Genomic DNA, 25,162 nt, shown 5'->3' with positions numbered 1-25,162 from the left:
CACAACTGGCGAACTCCAGGAATAGATAATGTCCACAACTACTGGTACAAGAAGCTCAGGCGCCTCCGTAGCCAGGTGGGTAGGAGCAGCAGTGCGTAGCACACGCTTCTTGATTAGACCGGGGTTCGAGCCCGTCACCACCAAATACGGAGGATGCGGAAAGGTCAGGGAATGACCACCGCATATCCCGGAGCAATATGGCCTTAGTTGCTAATGCTCCTAAAAAAAAAAAAAAAAAACCAAATAACATAACAAGAAGCTCACTTGCACACACAAGCACCTGGCAGAATAGTTCACCCGAATGATAAGGCACCCAGAGACAATCCTGAAGTTTCTCACTCAAGGAATCATGTATCTGAAGCCTAAAGATGAAGATACAAGAAACCTGGCGAAATATAGACCAATCACCTGCCTCCTAACAATGTACAAGATCCTGACCAGCTGCATGACAAGGAAGATATCAGACCACTCGGAGAGCCAGAACATAATGGCCGAACAGCAGAAAGGATGCAAGGGGCAATTAACAATAGATGCCATGGTTATGTAGTAAGCCTACAAGAAGTGCCGCATCATGCACACAGCCTACATTGATTACTGTAAGGTCTTCAACTCCATGCCTCATAGCTGGCTAATAGAGGTGCTGAACATCTACAAAGTTATTCTGATAGTGACAAACTTCCTAGGAGCATCGATGGCGAAATGGAGTACGACAATTAAGGTTGAAAACATCACAATCAATCAGGCCAATCCTAATCAGGAGAAAAATCTTTCACAGAGATGCCCTGAGCCCATTGTGGTTCTGTCTAGCACTTAACGCGCTATCGACCATGCTTAAAAGTAGCAAGTATGGATATAGCCTCAAAGAAGGAAGGAAGAACCTGTACACCCTCACCCACCTGATGTACATGGATGACATCAAGATCTACACGGGAACCGAGAAGCACCTCAAGCATCTACTCCAGATCACCGAAGAATTCAGCAATGATATTAGCATGGAATTTGGTCTAGAGAAATGCAAGACCCACGGATTGCACCAGCGAAAATTATTCAACCGAAACTACCAGCTGCAGACTGGTAAAGAAATTGAAGCCATGACAGAGGGAGAGGCCTACAAATACTTGGGGATGATGCAGGCTCATCAGTTACAGCACAAGGAAATTAAGGCCTGCCTGACCGAAAAATACCATCAGAGACTCAGAAGCCTGCTGAAAGCAGCAAAGCTGAATGGAGGGAACACATTAAAAGCCATTAACACCTATGCAGTCCCAGTGCTAACATACTCCTTCAGGGTCATAGATTGGACTAACACCGAGCTGGCAGATATCATGAGAAAGACAAAGACAATAATGACCAAGAGCCGCCAACACTACCCGAAATCTGCCGCGGAGAGACTGACAATTGCCTGGAAAGAAGGAGGAAGGGGCCTGATAAGCCTCATTGAGCAACAGAAGACAGTGATAGCTAACCTGAAGAATTACTTCCAGAAACACAAGGCAGCACTCCAGCCATAAAGAAGATAGACAAGCGGTATTTCCCACTCAACCTAAGCAAGGATTCCCCCCAACCAGGAGGCACAAATGATGCTAGAAAGATGGACAGAGAAGATACTCCATGGCAGACACTACAATGATCTCTATCAAGATCACATAGATAAAATTGCTTCCAATGAGCGGGACGCTCTTCCCCGAGACTGAAGGATTCAGGCTGGCCATCCAAGAACAGGTAATCAACACCAGGAACTATAGACAATACATCTCCAAGGAGTCCGGTGTGTATGATGGCACATGTCGACAATGCCACCTGGCCTCAGAAATGATCCAACACATCACCATGGGATGCATCACCACTGAGTACACTCATGGACAAGACCAGGTAGCCAAGATAATACATCAGAAGCTAGCAAGAACCTAGTTGATTAAAGAAAGTGTACCCTACTACAAGTACGAACCCCAGGCAGCACTAGAAACCTCAACCCACAAGCTGTACTGGGACCACGCCATAATAATGAATAAGACAATCCCACACAACAGATCGGACATAACCCTTGTGGACAAGAAGGAAAAAGGGTACCTATCCGATTGACAGAGTGGTACCCAACACTGGCAACCTGCAGAAAACCCATGGGGAAAAAAATCAGGAAGTACACGAACCTAAGACAGGAGATCAAAGAGATGTGGCATATGCAACAAGTAACGGCTATCCTGATTATCGTGTCAACCACAGGTATGGTGCCAAAGACCCTACATAACAGCTTGGCAGCATTAGGTCTCCTAGTGAACACCTACAAGGAACTCCAGAAAGTCGCAATCCTTAACACATGTAGGATAGTCAGATAGTTCCTCGACGAACAGTAACACCAGACATAAAAACAACCACCCTGTGTACTTGGTAAGAATACCTGTCACGAGGTGGAACCCCCAATCAGGGAGAAAAAATATAAGAGCAATAATAATAATAATAATAAATTTAGAAGTGGGGTTCCCCAAGGATTGATTCTTGGACTGCCATTGTTCCTGATTTTCATAAACAAAATCGATGTCATTTATGAAAATTGAACAAAGGGCTTGGTGTCGAAATTTGTAGATGATATAAAATTGGGAGAGTCATTAATGATCAGTGCCAAGTGGTACTCCTTCAGGATGACTAAACAGATTTCAAGAATTGTCAGAAGTGGCATCATTGTTTTAATGCAAGTAGAAAAAATTTAAACATGTCTTAACGAGTATGCTGGGACACAAAGTGTGCATTTCATAGTCTAGACATGACTGTATTCTTGAAGCTATGTGCCATGCTAAGTGTTCGATTTAGGCATGTTGGTTGGAGGTACTAACTAGCTCAAACTTAATTGAAAGTTCTTGTCTAAGACTTGGCCTTAAACAATACCTTCAAATATTCAGAAATTGATATGGCCAATAGAAAAAAAAGTTTTAATAATTTTTTTAATGATTAAGTGTTAAAGATAACAAACTGATTGTGTAATAATCATGAAAATTGCAGAAGTATTGCTTAAATAAATATCTAATATGTTTCATTCTGTTTTTATTAGACTCTGTGTAGATTACTTCCTGAATAACAGCATATTGTGACTGATTTATTGGAAAAAAATTTAACGCTACTTTTGAAAAATATTTCTATATTATATTTTAATATAAATTATCTTAACAGATATCAGAGCATATTTCTTAATCCTTGATATTGTGTTTCTGCTTCAGTCTGGTGATACACTGAGAGTGCGTCATTATCAGTTTTTAGACTGGCCTGATTGCAGAGTTCCTTATAATACGACATCTTTAATTGCCATGCTGCGAAGGATAAGAATAGATAACTCAGACTTAGCTGGATCGATTATAGTACACTGCAGGTAATTGAGCTTGTTATATCTTATCCTAAATTGTAGTTAGGCTTTTACCTTTCTGAAAATAATAATTTATATTAGCAATGATAAGTTTGAGAAAAAAATAATTTATCAGGACATTATCAACCAAACAAAAAAAAAAATCAGATTTTTATTAAGCTTGTTTTCAATTAATGTATTACATATACATTTTTTTAACTTTTTTTTTTTTTTTTTTCAGTGCTGGCATTGGAAGATCAGGAACATATGTGGCTATAGATATTTTAAGACAACATGCTGAGGAAAAGAAAATTCTTGACATTTTCAGCTGTGTTAATAAAATGAGGGCTCAAAGAATTAACCTGGTGCAGACAGTGGTTGGTAATTTTATTAATTGATTATTTTTAATTAATTATATATCTGGCTATCCATTAACCTGATATATTTATATTAACTATTTTTTTAATGGTATCTTTTGTCAGTATCCTTTTTCTTTAACCAACAACAGTTGTATGAGCTGTCAAATACTGATCACATCCTGACTTTCAATTCCCTCCCCCTCCCTCCATTAAATGCAATACTTTCAAATACAGGGTAGCTTCAGATTTTACACAAGTTACACATATGATGTAGTTGCATCATAAATTTAAATTTTGTTTTGAAATGGCCTTTTTTTTTTTTTTTTTTTTCTTACTGATGACTGTAAGAAATTTCACCCAAATGAACAAATTATTTCCAGATTCCAGAGTGTGCCCTGAGCAGTGAGTTTCTTCACTAATGGGCTCTGCAGACTGAGTTTAATCATGAAATTTTAAAAATTCAAAATATTAAAAATTTAAATTTTTTAATTGTTCTTATTTAACTTGGTTAAAAGTGAATTAATTTAAAAATCAATTTTAAAAAAATTAAATAAGAGATGGCAGAACTTACTGGAAGATTATTAACATATTTTTGAAGCTGTATTTGAAATATTGTTCGAGACTTTTGAGGAAACAGTAGTAGAATTGTGATTGCAAGATATTGCAATCAACAGAGCTAACAGACTTTCAGCATGGAATGCAAATAGGATGCCACATAAGTAGTCAGTCTGTATGTAAGATTTCAAGGACACTGAAGATCCTTGGTGAATGATTGGTGATATGATTTTCAAATGGAAGCAGACTGGTCATGAAACAACCCAGTAATTCTCTCAATAAGAATTATCTGTTTGGAATGCAATTTGTTGTTGTTGTTATTTGGTTTTTAGGAGCATTAGCAACTAAGGCCATATTGCTCCGGGAGATGCGGTGGTCATTCCCTGACCTTTCCGCATCCTCCGTATGTGGTGGTCACGGGCTTGAACACCGGTCTAATCAAGAGGCGTGTGCTACGCACTGCTGCTCCTTCCCACCTGGCTACAGAGGCACTGGAATGCAGGTAAACACTGTTGCAGCAGACACACACAGGCCCTCATTGAGAAGATTAGAACACATTCAAGCACCAGTACAGTGTGCAGAATGCTGCATGATATGAGTTACCATGGTCATGCAACCATCCACAAGCCACTTGTCATTTAATGCTGTAATAATGTAGTGATGTAGATTTTAGCATATCTTTGATCTTGATAGAGGATATTCATTACTTAGTAACTGAAGCTGTAAGGCTGCAGTATGTACCTACTGTGCACAAGGAAGGAATTAACAAAGGGTTCCAGAACTGAATTTGTTAAAATTATCTGAACATCAAATAAGAAAAACTTTATTTTATTTTGGAACTTGGAATGTTGCTTTCTGAATGGAGATCTATAAAATTTTGCTTTTTCATAAAGAATCAGCCCTCAGAGGTTGCAGAAATTATTGTTGACACATACTATGAAAAGGCTTTATAAAGAGGTAGTATGAGTTCGAGAGTATCACATACTAGTTTGAGAATATCACATACTAGTTCAAGAATATCACATACTAGTCGAAGAATTTTGAGCTCCTGGGAATGGATAAGTTTTTCAAAAATTTTGATGTTGATGGTTTATTTTTAAATTTAGCCAGAAATTTTGTGAGTTAATACTTAATATACATAGAACCTTTGTATCTGTGATTTGGAGTGATATCTTGTAACTTTGTAAGGGCCTCCATAGCCGAGTGGTCAGGAGCGGGAGTGCATACCACACGCTCCTTGAGTAGACCGGGGTTCAAGCCCCTGACTGCTGAATATGGTCGATCTGCCAACCCGCACTGGACCAGCGTGGCAGATTATGGTCCATTTCCCTCAGCATGAATTGATGAGGAGGCTTCTATCCTGCAGTGGGTTGATAATGGCTGCACTTTACCTTTACTGGTCCATGGTAGGAGAATTCTAGCATCTTAATATGTATTGAAAAAGTTTGAATCATGTTATGTATCGAAAAAGTTTGAATCATGTTATGTATCGAAAAGTTTGAATCATGTTATGTATCGAAAAAGTTTGAATCATGTTATGTATCGAAAAAGTTTGAATCATGTAGGTTGACATTACTAGATAATTTTATTACTTATTATAATTAACTTATAACATTACAAGCGTAACAGTATAGTGTAGACTTGATACCATAATACAGATATGATAAACTCAATAATATATATATATTTAATAACATAAACTTGGTAGCATAATGTGCATTATTGCTTTGTAACTGGTGGATAGTATTATTATTCCATTTAAATATGTTTAAGTGCAGTATTTTCAATTAAATTCAGTTTGAATAGAAATCATGCTCCAGAGAAGAGCAGCAAAGCAAAGGGCTGAAAGTAGAGAGAGTGCAGTGGATTAGGAAGAATTGAGTTGGGGGGGGGTTCATCTTCATTATGGCCTCACAAAATGTGCTACATGTTTAATATTTGTGTCTCTCTGGAACAGTATATGATACAGTCAAGGGGGAAGTCTTTGCATTGCCGACTGGGCTGGCCAGGTGGGTAAAGTACCTTCCTGGCAACCCAAAGGTCATGGGTTTGAATCCCACCTCGGGGCTTGGATCAAAGTAAAATGCAAAAACTTTGGGAGATGCATTATGGCACAGAAGCCGATGCACCAACAACTAACAAAAAAAAAAAAAAAAAGAGTCTTTGCATGTGTTTGATGTAGAGAATATGTGGATATTAGGCATCAACTCAGAATTCTGATGGGTTGTAATGAGAACTTGAAGAATAGAGTGGAGGACCTGGAAAGAATTAAGTTTGGGACACCTATCAAGCTTTCAGTTGGCCACTTCAGTGTGAGAACTTTCACTTGATCATCAGACATCACAGCAGCAGCAATGCCCAAGGCAGAATGCTCTGGTCCCACAGGAGTTTGCTATTGTCAGTGACTCTATTGTCATGAAAACAGGAAGTATATTGTGCAAAATGGATGGGTGAAATAAGACCAAAATATATATGCCGGGGGCAAAGATTGATGAATAGATGTGTGGAAATTTGCCTTTAGCCAGTAGTTGGTTGATTGATGGAACAGGCTTCCATCTGTTGTTGTGGAAGTTGATAGCTTAAATAAATTCAAGGCAGAACTACACAAACATTTGGAACAAATGGATCAGTGAAATGGGAAGGGTTTTTTTTTTTTTTTTGGCTGATGCTGTATAAACTTTCTTTCTTGCATCATATGCCTCTACTAATGCTAATGCTAATATTGTACTCTAGATATCATCTTTTATGGGCACAAAAAGTGATATTGTTATACACTTTGGCACTAATATCAAGAGTAGGCGATCTGTGGACTAATTTTTTTTTTTTTTTTTTAGGAGCATTAGCAACTAAGACCATATTGCTCCGGGATATGCGGTGGTCATTCCCTGACCTTCCCGCATCCTCCATATTTGGTGGTGACGGGCTCGAACCCCAGTCTAATCAAGAAGCGTGTGCTACGCACTGCTGCTCCTTCCCACCTGGCTAGGGAGACGACTTGTGGACTAATGACTCGAATGAGTACAATGAACAATTGTACAGAGAAATAGAGTGGGCTAGTAAATCGGAATGTCTTATAATGGGGGATTTTAACTTCCCAATTTTTGACTGGAACTTGTGGGTTGGTCACTCACACACTAGTCAGGCTTTTGTGGATTTATTGGATGATTGTTTTCTGCAGCAGCATGTTCGAGAGGTAACCAGAGAGAATAATACTCTTGATCTGGTTATCAGCAGGGATCATTCGTGTATTAAGAATTTGCAGATAAAGGAACCACTAGGTGGCAGCGATCACAGTGTACTGATGTGGGATTTACTTAAAGCTTTAATTACCATCAGGGGTAAAGGAAAGGGTTTTTGCTTCCGTAAAGGTGAGTACAGTGGTCTCCGACAGTTTTTAAATTCTGTACAGTGGGATAAACTGATTATGTTACCAACAGTAAATTCTAAGTGGGAAGCATTCAAGGAATTAATCGTGGATGCTACTAAAAGTTTCATACCTATTAAGAAATATTGTTCAAGGTTTAGGCCTAAATGGTTATCTAATGAACTAATGAGACTCGTAACAGAGAAGAAAAATGCATGGGATGCATATAAATTATCAAGCGACTCAGAAGCCTATGGCAGATATAAGCTAGTCTGTAATCAGGTCACAAAGGAGGTTAGGCAGGCGAAGGCAGATTACAAGAAATCCTTGGCAAAACATGCTAAGAGAAACAGCAAAGATTTCTTTACTTATATAAACTCTAAAAGGAAGGGGATGAATCTGATTGGTCCACTTGACATCGATGGCTCGACTGTTGATGATCCTGCTCAGATAGCAAACAAACTGAATGAGTATTTTGCATCTACATTCACACATGAGGAATTATTAAGGTTTGAAAATGGCAGAAGGTTATCAAATTGTAGCAGGATACTTAATCATTTTGTAATAACTGAAAGCAAAGTGGAGGAGAAATTGTTGAAGTTAAACATAAGAAAAGCAACTGGGGTGGATGGGATCTATCCAGTTATATTAAAGGAGGCGGCAAAGCAACTAAGCAAACCCTTAGCCATAATTATGAGAGCATCCTTGGAATCAGGGGAGGTTCCCACGGACTGGAGATGTGCAAACGTATCCCCAATTCACAAAGGGGGATCGAAGGGTGACACGAGTAATTACAGACCAGTTAATTTAACTTCTGTTCCGGGTAAAATAATGGAGTCACTGGTTAAAGATGCATTGCAGGATCATCTAGACAAGACTGCAGCAATAATTCAGACACAGCATGGGTTTGTTAAGGGAAAGTCTTGTCTTACAAATTTGATTGGTTATTATGATGTGGTTACAAAGGAACTGGATGCAAAAAATAATTTTGATATCATATATTTGGATTTCAGGAAAGCTTTTGACACTGTTGGGCATGGAAGACTATTGTACAAATTGGAACAGAATGGTATTAAGGGTAAAATGCTTAAATGCTACAATGGATAAAAGGATGGTTGAGTGGGAGAAGACAGAGGGTGGTAATCAATGGGTGCTGCTCTTCATGGACTAATGTTATTAGTGGAGTCCCACAGGGTTCGGTGTTAGGTCCACTGTTGTTTTGTATATTTATCAATGATATTGATGAAGGTATATCAGGCTTAATGTCGAAGTTTGCAGATGATACAAAGGTTGGCAGGGTTGTTAATGACAGTAATGGCAGTATGCTACTGCAACAGGATCTAGATAATTTGGGCAGATGGGCTAAGAAGTGGCAACTGAAGTTTAACCTTGACAAATGCAAAGTACTGCATATGGGTAGAAGTAACCCCAGAGAAACGTACCAACTACACTTAAGGTGGTAGAAAATGAAAAAGACCTGGGAGTAATAGTGCAGTCAGATATGAAGTTTTCTGAGCAATGCAGACAGGCTTCCAGCGTAGGTCATGGGGTTTTGTCAATGATATATAGGAATTTTGCTCGCAGGGAGAAGGAGGTGATTGCCCCTCTGTATAAGGCAATGGTCAGGCCATGCCTTGAGTACTGCGTACAGGTCTGGGGGCCTCATTTTAGGAAGGATGTAGATTTACTTGAGCGTGTACAGAGAAGGGCAACAAGATTGGTGAGGGCAATGAAGGGATCCTCTTACCAAGAGAGGCTTAAGTGCTGCAAATTGCAGTGGCTGGAGACTAGGCACCTGCGCAGTGATCTGATTGAGGTGTATAAGGTCTTGAATGGGTTGAGCGCACTGAAATCTGATGGGATCCTTCCACTTGTTCAGATTACGAACCTAAGGGGGCATAAATTCAAATTAAGAAAAGACAGATGTGGAATAGATGTGTGGAAATTTGCCTTTAGCCAGCGGGTGGTTAATTGCTGGAATAAACTTCCATCTGTCATTGTGGAAGTTGATAGGTTGAATAAATTTAAGGAGGAACTGGACAGGCATTTGGAGGGAATGTTGTGATTTTTTTTTTGGCTGATGCTGCATAAGCTCATATACTTGCTTTCTTGCATCATATGCCACTACTACTACTACTACAGTAGTTTTAAGAAAAAGTCGCAGTAGCATTAAATTTAAGAGTGTGCAATTCTGCCCAAATACTATAGGAAGGAGTACATGATTAGATCCTCAATCAGTTTGGTCATGGAGTAATTGTGCTATGCACATGGAGTTCGGTTTTTCTCAGTGTGGTCTGTGCTTGTTCACAGGGGAGACTGCTTCTACAGGGATGGAATATATACTTAAATAGAAAGAATGCAAGAACGTTTACACTGTCAAGGCAGTGTAAGGTGTACCTAAAAACTGCTAGCTTGGGGAGTTTCACAGACTAATAGATCAACAATAGCTGCAAACATAAATTCAAGTGATTCTTGCACTGTTTCTATTGGAACATGCAGCTGCCGGGAAAGCGAGGTACGGGATTTCAAGGCCTGCTGTGGCTCGTCATGGAACAAGGAAATACACTGGCTGTATTAGGGTAAAGAATAAGAACAGAGGTATGTATACATGCATGTACACCAATGCTAGGATCATAGTAAATAAATTTGATGAATTTGAAGTCCTGGTCAAGTCATCAAATGCAGACATTGTGGGGATATCGTACATGTGTTTACACTCAGATATAAAGGGATGGAGCATTTGAATATGGAGAGTACAATTATTACAGAAAAGAGAGTCAGGACAGGAGGAGGGGTTATGTTCTTAGTAAAGAAGCATATAAAATTTAAGACAGTGCATCCAGTTGACATGGGTAGCTGGGTAGCCACTGCAATGCTGAGTCATTATGGTGTTACACTAGAAAAACAAATATGAGAGTAGGAGTGTATTATAGGCTTAATAACTAAGATGAGTACAAAGAACAACTGTACAGAGAAATAGAGTGAGCCATTACACCAGAATGACTTATAATGTGGGAATTTTTAGTTTCCAGATATTGAAATGAAATTATGGGTTCATCACTCACAAACTAGCTTTTGTGGAATTATTGGATGACTGTTTTATGCAACTGCAAGTTAGAGAAGCCAGGAGAAAGTGAGTGATCAGATTATCAGTAGTGATTCCTCATACATTAACAATCTGCAAATAAAAAAAACTGCTAGGTGGCAGTGATCACAGTGTATTGATGAGGAATTTATTTAAAGATTTAACAACCATGAAGAGTAAAAGGAAAGGCTTTTGCTTTCGTAAAGGAGACAAAAGTGTCAGGCAGTTTTTGAATTCTATACAATGGAATGAACTAACAATGTTACCAGCAGCAAATTCTAAATGTGAAGCATACATGGAAATAAACATAGAAGCAATTGTGCTTTTCATACCAGCTAAGAAATACTGATTGAGGCTTAGACCTAAATGGATACTAGATGAACTATTGAGACACGCAGCAGAGAAGAAAGCAAGATACGGGATACATATAAATTATCAAGCTACACAGACCCTGTGGTAGATATAAACTAGTCTGCAATCAAGTCACAAAGGAGGTTAAGTGAGCTGAAGCAGATTATAAGAACTCTCTGGCAATGAATGCCAAGAAAAGTTGCAAACACTTCTTTGCTTATGCTAACAGTAGAAGGAAGGAATTGAATCACATTGATCCACTTAATGTTGATGATCCTTCTCAGGCTGCTGACAGTCTGAAGAAGCTGTCAGCCTCTCTGCCAGTTTGGTTTGACATAAGCCCTGGGAAAGCAAAAATGAGAATAGGAGTCTGTTATAAGCCTAATGACTCTGGTGAGTACAATGAACAACTGCATACATAAATAGTAGGCCAGTAAATAAGGATATTGTAAAGTGGGGAATTTTTAACTTCCCAGATATTGACTGGGACTTGTGGCTTGATGACTCACACACTAGCAGGACTTTTGTGGATTTATTGGATGATTGTTTTCTACTGCAGCATGTTCAAGAGGCAACCAAAGGAGTAATACTCTTGATCTGATTACCATAAGTGATTATTATTTATTATTACTAGCCATATAGTGCAAGAAAGCCTGAGGCTTATGCTGCACCAGCTAAAAAAAAATTTCCAAGTTACCCTGAGAGAGAGAGAGAGACAGACAGAGAGAGTCTGAAGTAGAAGGGAATCACCAAGAAAGAGAAGAATGATGATATCCAGCTCAGGAACCTGGGTGTTCATGCATTAAGAATCAGTTAAAGGATCCACTAGGTGGCTGTGATCATGCTGATATGGGATTTACTCAAAGATATAACTAACGTTAGGGGTAAAGGGAAGGGTTTTTGTTTCATAAAAGTGACTGATTAGACCGAGGTTCGAGCCCATCACTGCAAAATACAGAGGATGTGCAAAGGTTAAGGGAATGACTGGGCATGGTCAACATAACCTGTCTGTGTGCCTCAGGGTATGTGACTTTGTGCTCTATTTTATATTTATGGATTTTCTTCCCTGTTTTCCACATTCACAAGATTTGGAAAAGGCTGGGTGACTTTCTTTGCAGTTGGGGCAAACAGGACTTGATGCTGAGCAGTCTGCTTGTGTATGCTCCTTGGAACCACAAATTGGACAAATGGCATCACCTCTACATGCTTGTTGGGAGTGTTCATATTTTTGGCATTTAAAACAATGAATGGGATTAGGGATATAAGGCCGAATTCGGCAGTTTAAATAGTCAGTTTTACTGAGGATGGCAAAATGGGATGCTGAAGGTTAAAATTATGGATCGAGTTGGAATGAGATTTCCATCTTTTTTGGTCTTTATACATTTTGCACTAATTACTTTTTGGTTGCTCAGTTCCTGCACTAATTCCTCTTCAGATACTGAAATGATGACACCTTTGCTTGAATTTAATGTATTGTGGGGAGTAATACATACCGGTAACCCAGCAAATGTTGTTTTGAGCAGCCACCCTGAATTTTGAGAAAGCTGTTTCAATTAGGAGGTCTCTGGATTACAGTCATTTAACCATTTTTGGTGTTCCAGCAATGGATTCCAAATATCTTTGGATAACAAATGGTGATAACTTGCCGACAGGCTGGTTGGAGAGAGAGAGAGAGAGAGAGAGAGAGACAAAGTGTATCGCCAGGAAGTTTGGCATCTCATTGCACTGCTTCTCTTTGGAGCCTTTTCGGTTGGTTCAGGTCATCATCATTTGGTTTTTCTGGCCTTGAATTTGAAGGCTCTAGAGGTGGATAATCATTTATGTCCATGGTTACTCCTTTTCACCCTAGAGGATAACTTTTCCCCAGGTTACCGGCCCCACCACAGGGAAGCAGGAGCAGTGCCACTCGGATGCCAAGTGGTTGAAGTGTTAGTAAAAATATAAATATAGGAAAATGTAAAGAAAGGTGTATTTCCTTTCTGTGTTCTAACTTGTGGATGTTCAAGTAAGATTGTTGAAAGATATGAAGAAACTTAAAATATAATTTCAATCACTTATCAAGAGCTCTTTATGAATCACAAGAATATCGCTTGGCCTCGTAATACACTTGGCAACCGGGGCCACAGAAAACTGGAGAGAGCAATATTTCAATATTAAATGTGTGCCCTTTTTTCCCACTTAGAATTCTCTTTGGTATACTGATCGCAGAAGTCAGTGAACTCCAATATATATTTAGCAGTATTTTTTAATTCGAAATATTTTAATATCAAAAGATTAAGTAGTTTTATGCAAAATAAAGAATGAAATACTAGAATACTTATTATTCATTCAGTTTACAAAACTCTACACAAAAATTATTACAAAATGGGTTGTAGGGAATTACACTTTCATGAATTCTCTCATGTGTTTTCTGATTATTAACCAAGAAATATTGTTTAAGGCTTAGACCTATATGGATGTTAGATGATTTTCTTGGCAAAGTATATGATGAGAGCAGGATTGGTGGGAGTATATGATTGGCGAGAGCCTTGTCGATCAATTCGGCCCTGGAAAGATTGTGCAAGGCTCAAGGGGTAGAATTTATTTCAGCCTCGACTGTACTTGTTAACAGGAGAGACTGCTTCTACAGGGATGGGATACACTAAAATAGAAAGGGTGCAAGAATATTTTCTGATGCTATCAAGGCAGTGTTAGGTGGGTCAGAAAACTGCTAGCTTGGGGGGGGACAAAGACTAATAGATTAACAGTAGCCACTGGCAGAGGTGAAAGAGATTCTTGCACTGCTTCTATTGGAATGAGCAGCAGCTTGGAAAACAAGATGCAGGGTATTTCAGAGACTGCTGGGAGTCATTGCAGTACAAGTAAACACATGGGTTATGTTAGAGTAGCTAAGAATAGGAACAGGTGCATGTATACTTGCATGTACACCAATGCTAGGAGTTTAGTAAATAAATTTGATGAATTTGAGGTATTGCTCAAAATATCAAAGGCAGATATTGTTGGGATTTCAGAGATGTGGTGTCACACAGATATAAGGAATGCAGAACTGGAATTTGGGGAGTACAATGTCTACAGAAAGGATAGACAGGATAGAAAGGGAGGAGGGGTTATGCTATTAGTTAAGAAATACATAAAATCCAAGGAAGTGAAGCCAGTTGACATTCCTGGACAGTGCAGTGTCGAGTCAGTTTGGTTTGACATAAGCATTGGGAGATCAAAATTGAGAGTAGGAGTGTGCTATAGGCCTAATGACTCTGATGAGCATAATAAGAAACTGTACAGGGAAATAGAGTGGGCCAGTAAATCAGAGAGTCTTATAATGGGGGATTTTAATTTCCCAGATATTGACTTTGGGGGCTAGTCACTCACACACTAGGAAGGCTTTTGTGGATTTATTGGATGATTGTTTTCTACATCAGCATGTTCGGGAGGCAACTAGAGGGAGTAATACTCTTGATTTGATTATCAGTAGTGATTCTTCATGCATTAAGAATCTGCAGATAAATGAACCACTAGGTGGCAGTGATCACAGTGTGCTGAAGTGGGATTTACTCAAAGAGGTAACTACCTCTTTGAGTAAAGGGAAGGGTTATTGCTTTCATAAAGTCTCAGTCCAACTACGATGGACTGAGACAGTATTTAAATTCTATACAGTGGGACCAACTGATGATGTTACCAACAGAAAATTCAAAATGGGAAGCATTCAAAGAACTTAATTTGGAAGCTACTAGACTTTACTTACCAACTAAGAAATATTGTTCAAGGTTTAGGCCTAAATGGATGTCAGATGAACTAATCAGACATACGGCAGAGAAGAAAAATGCATGGGATACATACAAATTAACACGTGACACAGAAGCCTATGATAGATACAAGTTGATCTATAACCAAGTTACAAAGGAGGTTAGGCAGGCGAAGGCAGATTACCAGAAATCTTTGGCAAGGGATGCAAAGAAAAACAGCAAAGAGTTCTTTATTTATGTAAACTCTAGAAGGAAGGGGATGAATCAGATTGGTCCACTCGATATCCACTTGATGGGTCAACTGTTGATGATCCTGCTCAGGTAGCTAACAAACTAAATGAATATTTTGCATCGACATTCACACATGAGGAGTTATTCAGCAAGGGTAATGCCAGAGGTGTATTCAACTCTGGCAGTAAGCTAGAGAATCTTGTAATAACTGAGAGTAAAGTGGAGGAGAAATTGTTGGAGATAAACACAAGAAAGGCACCTGGGGTGGATGGGATCTATCCAGTTATATTAAAGGAGGCAGCAAAGGAAGGAAGTAAGCAAACCCTTAGCCATAATTATGAGAGCTTCTTGGACTCAGGGGAGGTACCCACAGACTGGAGACGTGCAAATATGACCCCAATTCACAAAGGAGGATCAAAGGCTGACACAAGTAATTATAGACCTGTGAGTTTAACTTCTGTTCCAGGAAAATTAATGGAGGCACTGATTAAAGAAGCACTGCAGGATCATCTAGACAAGACTTCAGTTATAACTTGGACACAGCATGGTTTTGTTAAGGGGAAGTCTTGCCTGACCAATTTGATTGTATACTATGATGCAGTCACAAAAGAACTGGATGCAGGGAATAACTTTGATTTTCTATACTTGGATCTTAGAAAGGCTTTTGATACTGTTGCACATGGAAGACTGCTGCACAAATTGGATCATGATCCAATTTGTGCAGCATGTAGCATGGCATTGGAGGCAAATTGCTGCTATGGATAAAGGGGTGGTTGAGGGGGAGAAGACAGAGAGTGGTAATCAGTGGACACTGCTCATCGTGGACGAATGTTATTGGTGGAGTCTCTCAGGGTTCAGAGTTGGGTCCATTATTGTTTTCTGTATTTATAAATGATATTGATGATGGTATATCAAGCTTAATGTCCAAGTTTGCAGGTGATACGAAGGTTGGCAGGGTTGTCAAGGACACTACTGACACTATGCTGCTGCAACAGGATCTGGAAAGGTTGAGCAGATTGGCTGAGAGGTGGCAAATGAAGTTTATAACATTGACAAATGTAAAGTACTACATATGGTAAACAGCAATCCCAGAGCAACGTATCAACTCTGTGGTACTACACTGACAGTGGTAGCAAAAGAAAGGGACCTTGGGGGGGTGGTTGTGCAGGCAGATATGAAGTTCTCTGTGCAATGCAGACGGGCTGCAACAGTAGCTCAGGGTGTATTGTCAATGATATATAGGAATTTTTCCAGCAGTGATAAGGAGGTGATTATTCCCTTGTATAAGGCAATGGTCAGGCCACACCTAGAGTACTGTATACAGGCCTAGAGGCCTCATTTCAAGAAGGATGTAGAGCTGCTGGAACGAGTACAGAGAAAGGCAACAAGATTAGTGAATGGAACAAAGGGGTGCTCTTATGAAGAAAGGTTTAAGTTTTGCAAATTACAGTGTCTGGAGACTGGGCACCAGCGAGGTGATCTGATAGAGGTGTATAAAGCCTCGAATGGTTTGAGCATGCTCAATGATGATAGGATTCTTCCTCTTGCTCAGAATAATCACCTGAGAGGGCATAAATTCAAAATGAGGAAAGACAGATGTAGGATAGATGTGCGGAAATTTGCCTTTTGCCAGCGGGTGATTGGTTGGTGGAACAGACTTCCATCCCTTGTCGTGGAAGTTGATAACCTAAATAAGTTTAAGGCTCAGCTGGACAGGTATTTCGAACGAACAGAGGGGTGAAGTGGAAGGTTTTTTTTGGCTGATGCTGCATAAACTTGCTTTCTTGCATCAAATGCCTCTACTAATGCTAATGCTAATGCTAAAGTATAACTGCAGTCATTTTTGCACCAGTAAAATCAAAACCAAACCAAACCAATATTAAATGAATTGATGAGTCCATCTAACATCCATTGTTCTCTGCAAAATTGATTTTTTTCTCTGCAAAAGTCAGTCTTGCAGAGATACAAATTCCATGGGATGCATATATAGTATAAGGTGATATAGAAGCCTGTGTTAGATATAAGCTAGTCCACAATCAAGTCACAAAGGAAGTTAGGCAAGCCAAGCAGATTATGATAAATCTCTGGCAAAGAAAAGCGGCAAAAACATCTTTGTTTATATTAACAACAGAAAGAAGGGGTTGAATCACATTGGTCCACTTGATCAATGCCAATGATCTGACTGTGGATGATCCTGCTCAGGTTCCTGACAAACTGAATAGGTGCTTTGCATCTACATTCACACAGGAGGAATTCTTTAGTGAAGGGATGCCAGAAGCTTATTGAGTTCTAATGGGTAGCTAAATGATTTTGTGAGAAGGTGAAGAGAAATTGTTGAAGTTAAATATAAAAAAGTTTCTGGGGTGGATGTAATCTATCCAAATTGTATTAAGGGAGAAAGCACAGGAAGTAAGCAAACCCTTAGCCATAATTATGATGGCATCTTTGGATTTAGAGTAGATTCATATGGACTGAAAATGTGCCGAATATATTGTCAATTCACAAATGGAGATCAAAAGGTTACATTAGTAATTACAGACCTCATATTTTAACTTCTGTTCCAGAGAAAATAATGGATGACCATCTAGACAGGAATGCAGTTACTGCAGTCACAGCATGGATTTGTTAAAGGACAATCTTGTCAGACCAATCTGACTGGATACTATGATGAAGTAACAGAAGAACTGGATGCAAAATATAATTTTTGTATCAAATACTCTGATTTCAGGGAAACATTTGATACCGTTGCACATAAAAGACTGCTGTATAAAATGAAGTGTGGCATTAAGGGCAAGGTGCTATTGTGGATAAAGGGGTGGTTGAGTGGCAAAAGACAGAGTGATTATTCATGGACTAAAGTTATTAGTGGAGTACCCCAAGGTTCCATGCTAGGCCCATTGTTTTCTATATTTCTTAATGATATTGATGAAGGTATATGAGACTTAATATCTAAGTTTGCAGATGATCCAAAGATTGGCAGGGTGGTTAATGACAGTAATTGTGGAAGCTACTGCAACAAGATAAAGAAACATTAGGCAGATGGCCCAAGAAATGACAGTGGAAGTTTAATATTGACAAATGAAAAGTACCGAATATGTATAGTACTAATCCTAGATTAACATATCCACTGAGTGATACTACCTCAGGGTTGCAGAAAATGAAAAAGACCTGTGGATTTGTGCAGTCAGGTATGAATTTCTCTGAGCAGTGTAGACAGCTCAAGGGATTTTTTCAATGTTCAGAAATTTTGCTAGTGAGAATAAGGTGGTGATTATCCCATTGTGCAAGGCAGTTATGAAGTATAAGCCCACAATATGAGAGATACCTGATAGTGTGTACTAGTGTAAACTAAGGCAATTATTTTACGCGATGGAAGTACGCTTAAGAGATTCGCTGTTGAATGGTCAGTGCTTTTTTTTTTTTTTTTTTTTTATTTGGTAGTTGTTGGCGCATCGGCTTCTGTGGCCATATTGCACCTCCCAAGGTTTTTGCAGTACTTTGATCCAAGCCCGAGGCGGGAATCGAACCCGCGACCTTTGGGTTGCCGGGTAGGTACTTTACCCACTCGGCTAGCCCGGTCGGCTGGTCAGTGCTCTTGCACTATATTTTGCTCATCGTGAACTGTTCAAGTCAATAATTGGAATTGTTTTAATTGTATCTCATATTGTGAATCAACCTTCACAATGAGTTGCCATGGTATTGCACTGCTTTGAATAAGTAACGCTTCACCATTGGGGACTTATACTTCATAACTGGGTTGTCACTATTGCAACAACATGGTACCTACCCACCCACTGATGAGTAAGTCAACAAGCAGATACCACTACCCAGGTGCCGTCTGGGTATCTGCCGAGAATAAGTAACATTAGTCTTCTCCACTGGTGAAGCATTACTTATTCAAAGCAGTACAATACCTCGGCGACTCGTTGTGAAGGTTGATTCACAATATGAGATACAATTAAAACAAAGCCAGTTATAGACTTGAACAGTTCCCTACGAGCAAAACATGGTGCAAGAGCATTGACTGTTCAATAGTGAATTTTGAGCATGGCCCCATTGCTTCATGAAAAATAATTTCCTTAGTTTATACATAAATATATACAAGAATATTTATTTATATTTTTAATTTCTAATTTTATATCATTGTTTATTTTAATAAACATTTTTTATGTTAGTAGAAGCAATATTTCATTATCATATCTAATCCTGATGACTCTTTTCTAACAAAAAAAATTTGCCATATTACAAATATGAACCACAGCCCATGTTAGAGACCCGTAACCCCACATACTGTACTGGGACCAAGTCATTAGAATGGACAAGATGATCCTGCACAATAAACCAGACATAATCTTCACTGAAAAGAATGAAAAGACTGTCTATCTGATAAAACTAGGTATGCTCAACAGCAGAAATCTCCAGAAAATGAGGAAAAGACTAGCAATAAGAGACCTTAGACAGGAAGTCAAAGAGATATGTCGTATAGAATGAGAAATGAACCACTCCAATCACCATGTCGACTGGCATGGTGTCAAAGATCCTACAAAATGCATGATCTTGAACACTACTATTATTTATGGTGGATAGTCATAGAGTTCCTCTGTCAATAATAATAAATAGCCTGATATAACAACCACTCCATGCATCTGGTATCAGTATCTGTCACAAGATGGGAAAAAAATCTATAAAGAGAAGAAAGAAGAAAGAAGATAATGATAATAATAATATGGATAAATTAATTGTCATTTAAGTAAATTTAGTGTTCCCCCATAAACAGTCAAAGTGTAATGTCATAGAAAATAACCATAGCGGCCTAACCAATAGAAATGAGTACAGTACAAATGAATATAATTAAAATTGAAGATGGAAATCAGCCATGGAGCCACTCCTCCAAGGGCTACAAGGCAACAGTAAACAATGGAATCTCAGTGGGTTGTTAAACATATCAATGTAGTAACACTACTGATAATAAAAGTGATTGGTGCAATAATGCTACCAGTTAATGCAACTATTTTGAGTAATTGTGTCCTATATGCTATGAAAAATGAAGCACAGAGCAGATGTATTTGTGTGTACACAAAATAATATCAGAGTATGAGAGACAAAGTATGAATAGTCTGATATTATCTTATGTACACACAAATACATCTGTTCTGTGCTTCATTTTTCATAGCATATAGGACACAATAGGGACAACTATTCTGCATTCTCTTTCTCTCTCTCTCTCTGCAGATTTACTTAACAAGTACAGGTCAATATTGAAATAAAAGTTGCGAATCAGGTTTAAATATGAAAGTGTCTGCAATTCTGCCCAAACACGATAGGAAGGAGTATATGATGAGAGCCTTGTCAATCAATTTTGGCCCTGGAGAGATTGTGCAAGGCTCATAGGGTAGAATTTTTTTCAACACAGTCTCTGCTTGCTAACAGGAGAGGCTGCTTCTACAGGGATGGGATACACTTAAATAGAAGGGGTGCAAGAATATCTGCAGATTCTATCGAAGCAGTATTAGGTGGGTCAGAAAACTGCTACATTGGTGTACATGCAAGATGAACTTGCATGTACACCAATGCTAGAAGTATAGTAAATAAATTCATCAAATTTATTTACTATACTTCTAGCATTGGTGTTAATGCAAGTATCCACGCACCTGTTCTTACTCTTAGTTACCCTATTACAGCCCATGTATTTACTTGTTCACATCAAAGGCAGATATTGTTGGGATATCAGAGACATGGTATCACACAGATATAAGCAGTGCAGAATAGGAATCTAGGGAGTACAGTGTATACAGAAAGGAAAAGATATTTCCAGGGGTTATGCTGTTTAGTTAAGAAACACATAAAATCTAAGGATTTGATTTGGGTGTTTTATTGGCGCATCAGCAACTAAGGCTATAATGCGCCAAATCCAGGTCATATATAAAAAGTTAAAACATTCAGTGACCTAATTAGTTAGGCCACCATGTCGAGATATAGCATAGATATAAAAGGTATAAGAGTAAAAAATATATCAACAAAGAAATAGCAATTCAATTTTAAATACGTGTAAGAAGACTTACTGATTTTAAAAAGCTAAAAACAGCAGACACAAGGTCATTGTCTGATAAAATCTGACTGAGTGTATAAGGCTCAGCCAGATGACTAAAAGCGGTAAAATAAAAATCACATTCGTGTCTAAAACGTGGACACTCGGTTAAAATGTGATGTATATTTAAATAGGTGTCACAGTTCTTACACATAGGACAGTCATCTGCCCTCAGCAGAAATGCATGTGTTAGATGACTGTGTCCAATGTGGAGGCGAGCTAAAACAACTTCCTCTCTGCGATTCCTGCACAGACTAGACTGCCAATGTCGGATTACAGGCTTTATCTGATAGAGCTTGTTTGTGACTTGCTGCCATTGGGACAGTTGTTGCCATTGGGACAGTAATTTAGTGTGTATTAGCTGCCTGTAATCTGTATAGGGGACTAACAGCAATACGTGTTGTGGGGTTCTGGTGATCTAGCCGCAGCATCTGCCAGTTCATTTCCTACTATCCCAGTGTGGCGGGGAATCCAGCAGAAATGAATGTTGAATGAACACTCAAACAAGGAATGTAACGTCTGCTGAATCTGGGTCACAAATGGATGAGGATTATACCTCATACCCGATAAAGCCTGCAGTAAAATCTAAGGAAGTGCATCCAATTGACATGGGTGGACAGTGCAATATTGAGTCAATAATGGTGTAATAATGGTGCAATTTTGGTGTAACATAAGCACTGGGAAAGGGAAAATGAGAGTAGGAGTCTGTTATAGGCCTAATGACTTGGATGAGTACAATGAACAATTGTGCAAAGAAATAGAGTGGGCCAGTAAATCAGAATGTCTTGTAATGGGAGATTTTAACTTTCCAGATATTGGCTGGAACTTGCGAACTTTATTGAAGGATTGTTTTCTACAGCAACATGTTTGAGGGGCAACCAAAGGGAGTAATACTCTTGATCTAATTATCAGCAATGATTATTCATGCATTAAGAATTTGCAGATAAAGGAACCACTAGGAGACAGTGATCACAGTGTACTAATGTGGGATTTACTTAAAGATGTAACTACCATGAAGGGTAAAGCGAAGGGTTTTTGTTTTCATAAAGGAGACAACAGTGGACTCAGACAGTTTTTAAATTCTGTACAGTGTGATAAACTGATGAACTTAATAATAGTGAATTATAAATGGAAGGCCTTCAAGGAATTAAACTTGGAAGCTATTAGTCTTTTTATACCAACTAGAGATTAGCATTAGCATTAGCATTAGTAGAGGCATTTGATGCAAGAAAGCAAGCTTATGCAGCATCAGCCAAAAAAAAAAAAAAACCCACTTCCACTTCACCCCTCTGTTCGTTCAAAATACCTGTCCAGCTGAGCCTTAAACTTATTAAGGTTATCAACCTCCACCACAAGGGATGGCAGTCTGTTCCACCAACCAACCACCCGCTGGCTAAAGGCAAATTTCCGCACGTCTATCCTACATCTGTCTTTCCTCAATTTGAATTTATGCCCTCTCAGGTGATTTTTCTGAGCTAGAGGAAGAATCCCATCAGCATTGAGCATGCTTAAACCATTCAAGGCTTTATACACCTCTATCAGATCACCTTGCTGGTGCCTAGTCTCCAGACACTGTAATTTGCAAAACTTAAGCCTTTCTTCGTAAGAGCACCCCTTTGTTCCATTCACTAATCTTGTTGCCCTTCTCTGTACTCGTTCCAGCAGCTCTACATCCTTCTTGAAATGAGGCCTCCAGACCTGTATACAGTACTCTAGGTGTGGCCTGACCATTGCCTTGTACAATGGAATAATCACCTCCTTATCCCTGCTGGAAAAATTCCTGTATATCATTGACAATACTCCATGAGCTACTCTTGCAGCCCGTCTGCACTGCTCAGAGAACTTCATATCTGCCTGCACAATCACCCCCAAGTCCCTTTCATTCTCTACCACTGTCAGTGTAGTACCACAGAGTTGATACGTTGCTCTGGGGTTGCTGTTTCCCATGTGTTGTACTTTACATTTGTCAATGTTAAACTTCATTTGCCACCTCTCAGCCCATCTGCTCAACCTTTCCAGATCCTGTTGCAGCAGTGTAGTGTCAGTAGTGTCCTTGACAACCCTGCCAACCTTTGTATCATCTGCAAACTTGGACATTAAGCTTGATATACCATCATCAATATCATTTATAAATACAGAAAACAATAATGGACCCAACACTGAGCCCTGAGGGACTCCACTAATAACATTAGTCCACGATGAGCAGTGTCCATTGATTACCACTCTCTGTCTTCTCCCACTCAACCACCCCTTTATCCATAGCAGCAATTTGCCTCCAATGTCACACTGCTCCAATTTGTGTAGCAGTCTTCCATGTGCAACAGTATCAAAAGCCTTTCTAAGATCCAAGTATATAATATCAAAGTTATTCCCTGCATCCAGTTCTTTTGTGACTGCATCATAGTATCCAATCAAGTTGGTCAGGCAAGACTTCCCCTTAACAAAACCATGCTGTGTCTGAGCTGTAACTGAAGTCTTGTCTAAATGATCCTGCAGTGCTTCTTTAACCAGTGCCTCCATTAATTTTCCTGGAACAGAAGTTAAGCTCACAGGTCTATAGTTATAGTTAAGATGCTGTTCAAGATTTAGACCTAAATGGAGGTCAGATTAACTAATGGGGCTTGTGGCAGAGAAGAAAAATACGCAGGATGCATATAAATTATCAGGTGACAGAAGCCTATGGCAGATATAAGCTGGTCTGTAATCAAGTCACAAAGGAGGTTAGGCAGGCAAAGGAAGATTATGAGAAATCTTTGGCAAAGGCTGCAAAGAAAAACAGTGAAAAGTTCTTTACTTATGTAAACTCTAGAAGGAAGGGGATGAATCAGATTGGTCCACTTGATGTTGGTTTGACTGTTGATGATACTGCTCAGATAGCTGACAAACAGAATGAGTATTTTGCATCTACATTCACACATGAGGACTCCTTATATTCAAGGAGGTGCTCATCGAGACTGGAGAGGTGCAAATGTATCCCCAATTCACAAAGGGGGGTTCAAAGGGCAACACAAATAATTTTAGACCTGTTAGTTTAACTTCTGTACCGGGGAAAATAACGGAGTCACTGGTTAAAGAAGTGACGCAAGATCATCTAGACAAGACTGCAGTAATAGTTCAGACACAGCACGGGTTTGTTAAGGGCAAGTCTTGTCTGACCAATTTGATTGGATAATAGAAATAGTCACAAAGGAACTGGATGCAAAAATATAATTCTGATATCATTTACTTGGATTTCGGGAAAGCTTTTGATAGCTTTGCACATGGAAGACTGCTTTACAAATTTGAGCTGTATGGCATTAAGGGCAAGTTGCTGCAATGCATAAAGGGTTGGTTGAGTGGGAGATGGCAGAGACTACATGGTCTAATGTTATTAGTGGAGTCCCCCAGGGTTCAGTGCTAGGCACGTTGTTTTGTATATTTATCAATAATATCGATGAAGGTATATCAGGCTTAATGTCCAAGTTTGCAGTGATACAATGGTTGGCAAGGTTGTTAATGACATTAAAGACAGAATGCTACTGCAACAGGATCTATAAAAGTTAGGCAGATTGGCAACTGAAGTTTAAAATTGACAAATGCAAAGTATTGCATATGGGTAGCAGTTACCCAAGAGAATCGTACTGACTTTATGGTATTACACTCGGAGGTGGAGAGTGAAAAAGATGTGGGGCTAATTGTGCTGTCAGATATGAAGCTCTCTGAGCAGTGCAGATGGGCTGCCAGGGCAGGTCTTGGGGGTCTTGTCAATGATATATAGGAATTTTGCTAGTAGAGACAAGGAGGTGATTATCCCTTTGTATAAGGCAATGGTCAGGCCACACCTTGAGTACTGCATACAGGTCTGGAGGCCTAATTTTAGGAAGGATGTAGAGTTGCTAGAATGAGTACAGAGATGGGCAATAAGATTGGTGAGAGGAACAATGGGGTGATCTTACCAAGAGAGGATTCTGTTCTGCAAGTTGCTGCATCTGGAGACTAGGCACCTGTGAGGTTATCTGGTTGAGGTGTATAAGGCCTTGAATGGTTTCAGCAGGCTCAATGCTGATGGGATA

General features: G+C 39.2%; 1 protein-coding gene across 4 annotated transcripts in view; it reads left to right on the top strand.

Annotated features, from left to right (window-relative positions):
• Positions 1-25,162, top strand: part of LOC150086925 (receptor-type tyrosine-protein phosphatase S-like) — a 1,004,071-nt gene that overhangs the window by 836,410 nt on the left and 142,499 nt on the right. For all 4 annotated transcript variants that reach the window (XM_090372826.1, XM_090372825.1, XM_090372828.1 and 1 more), the window contains 2 exons: positions 3,213-3,361; positions 3,576-3,711. In XM_090372826.1, the coding sequence (XP_090228952.1) occupies positions 3,213-3,361; positions 3,576-3,711 (285 nt within the window). The remainder of the gene's footprint in view (positions 1-3,212; positions 3,362-3,575; positions 3,712-25,162) is intronic.

This window comes from Mastigoproctus giganteus, chromosome 4 (assembly GCF_048544385.1).
Source record: "Mastigoproctus giganteus isolate SK-2022 chromosome 4, ASM4854438v1, whole genome shotgun sequence".
Classification (NCBI taxonomy): Eukaryota; Metazoa; Arthropoda; class Arachnida; order Uropygi; family Thelyphonidae; genus Mastigoproctus; species Mastigoproctus giganteus.
The sequence above is the reverse complement of the archived record's forward strand: the minus strand, read 5'-3'. Positions and strand labels throughout refer to the sequence as shown.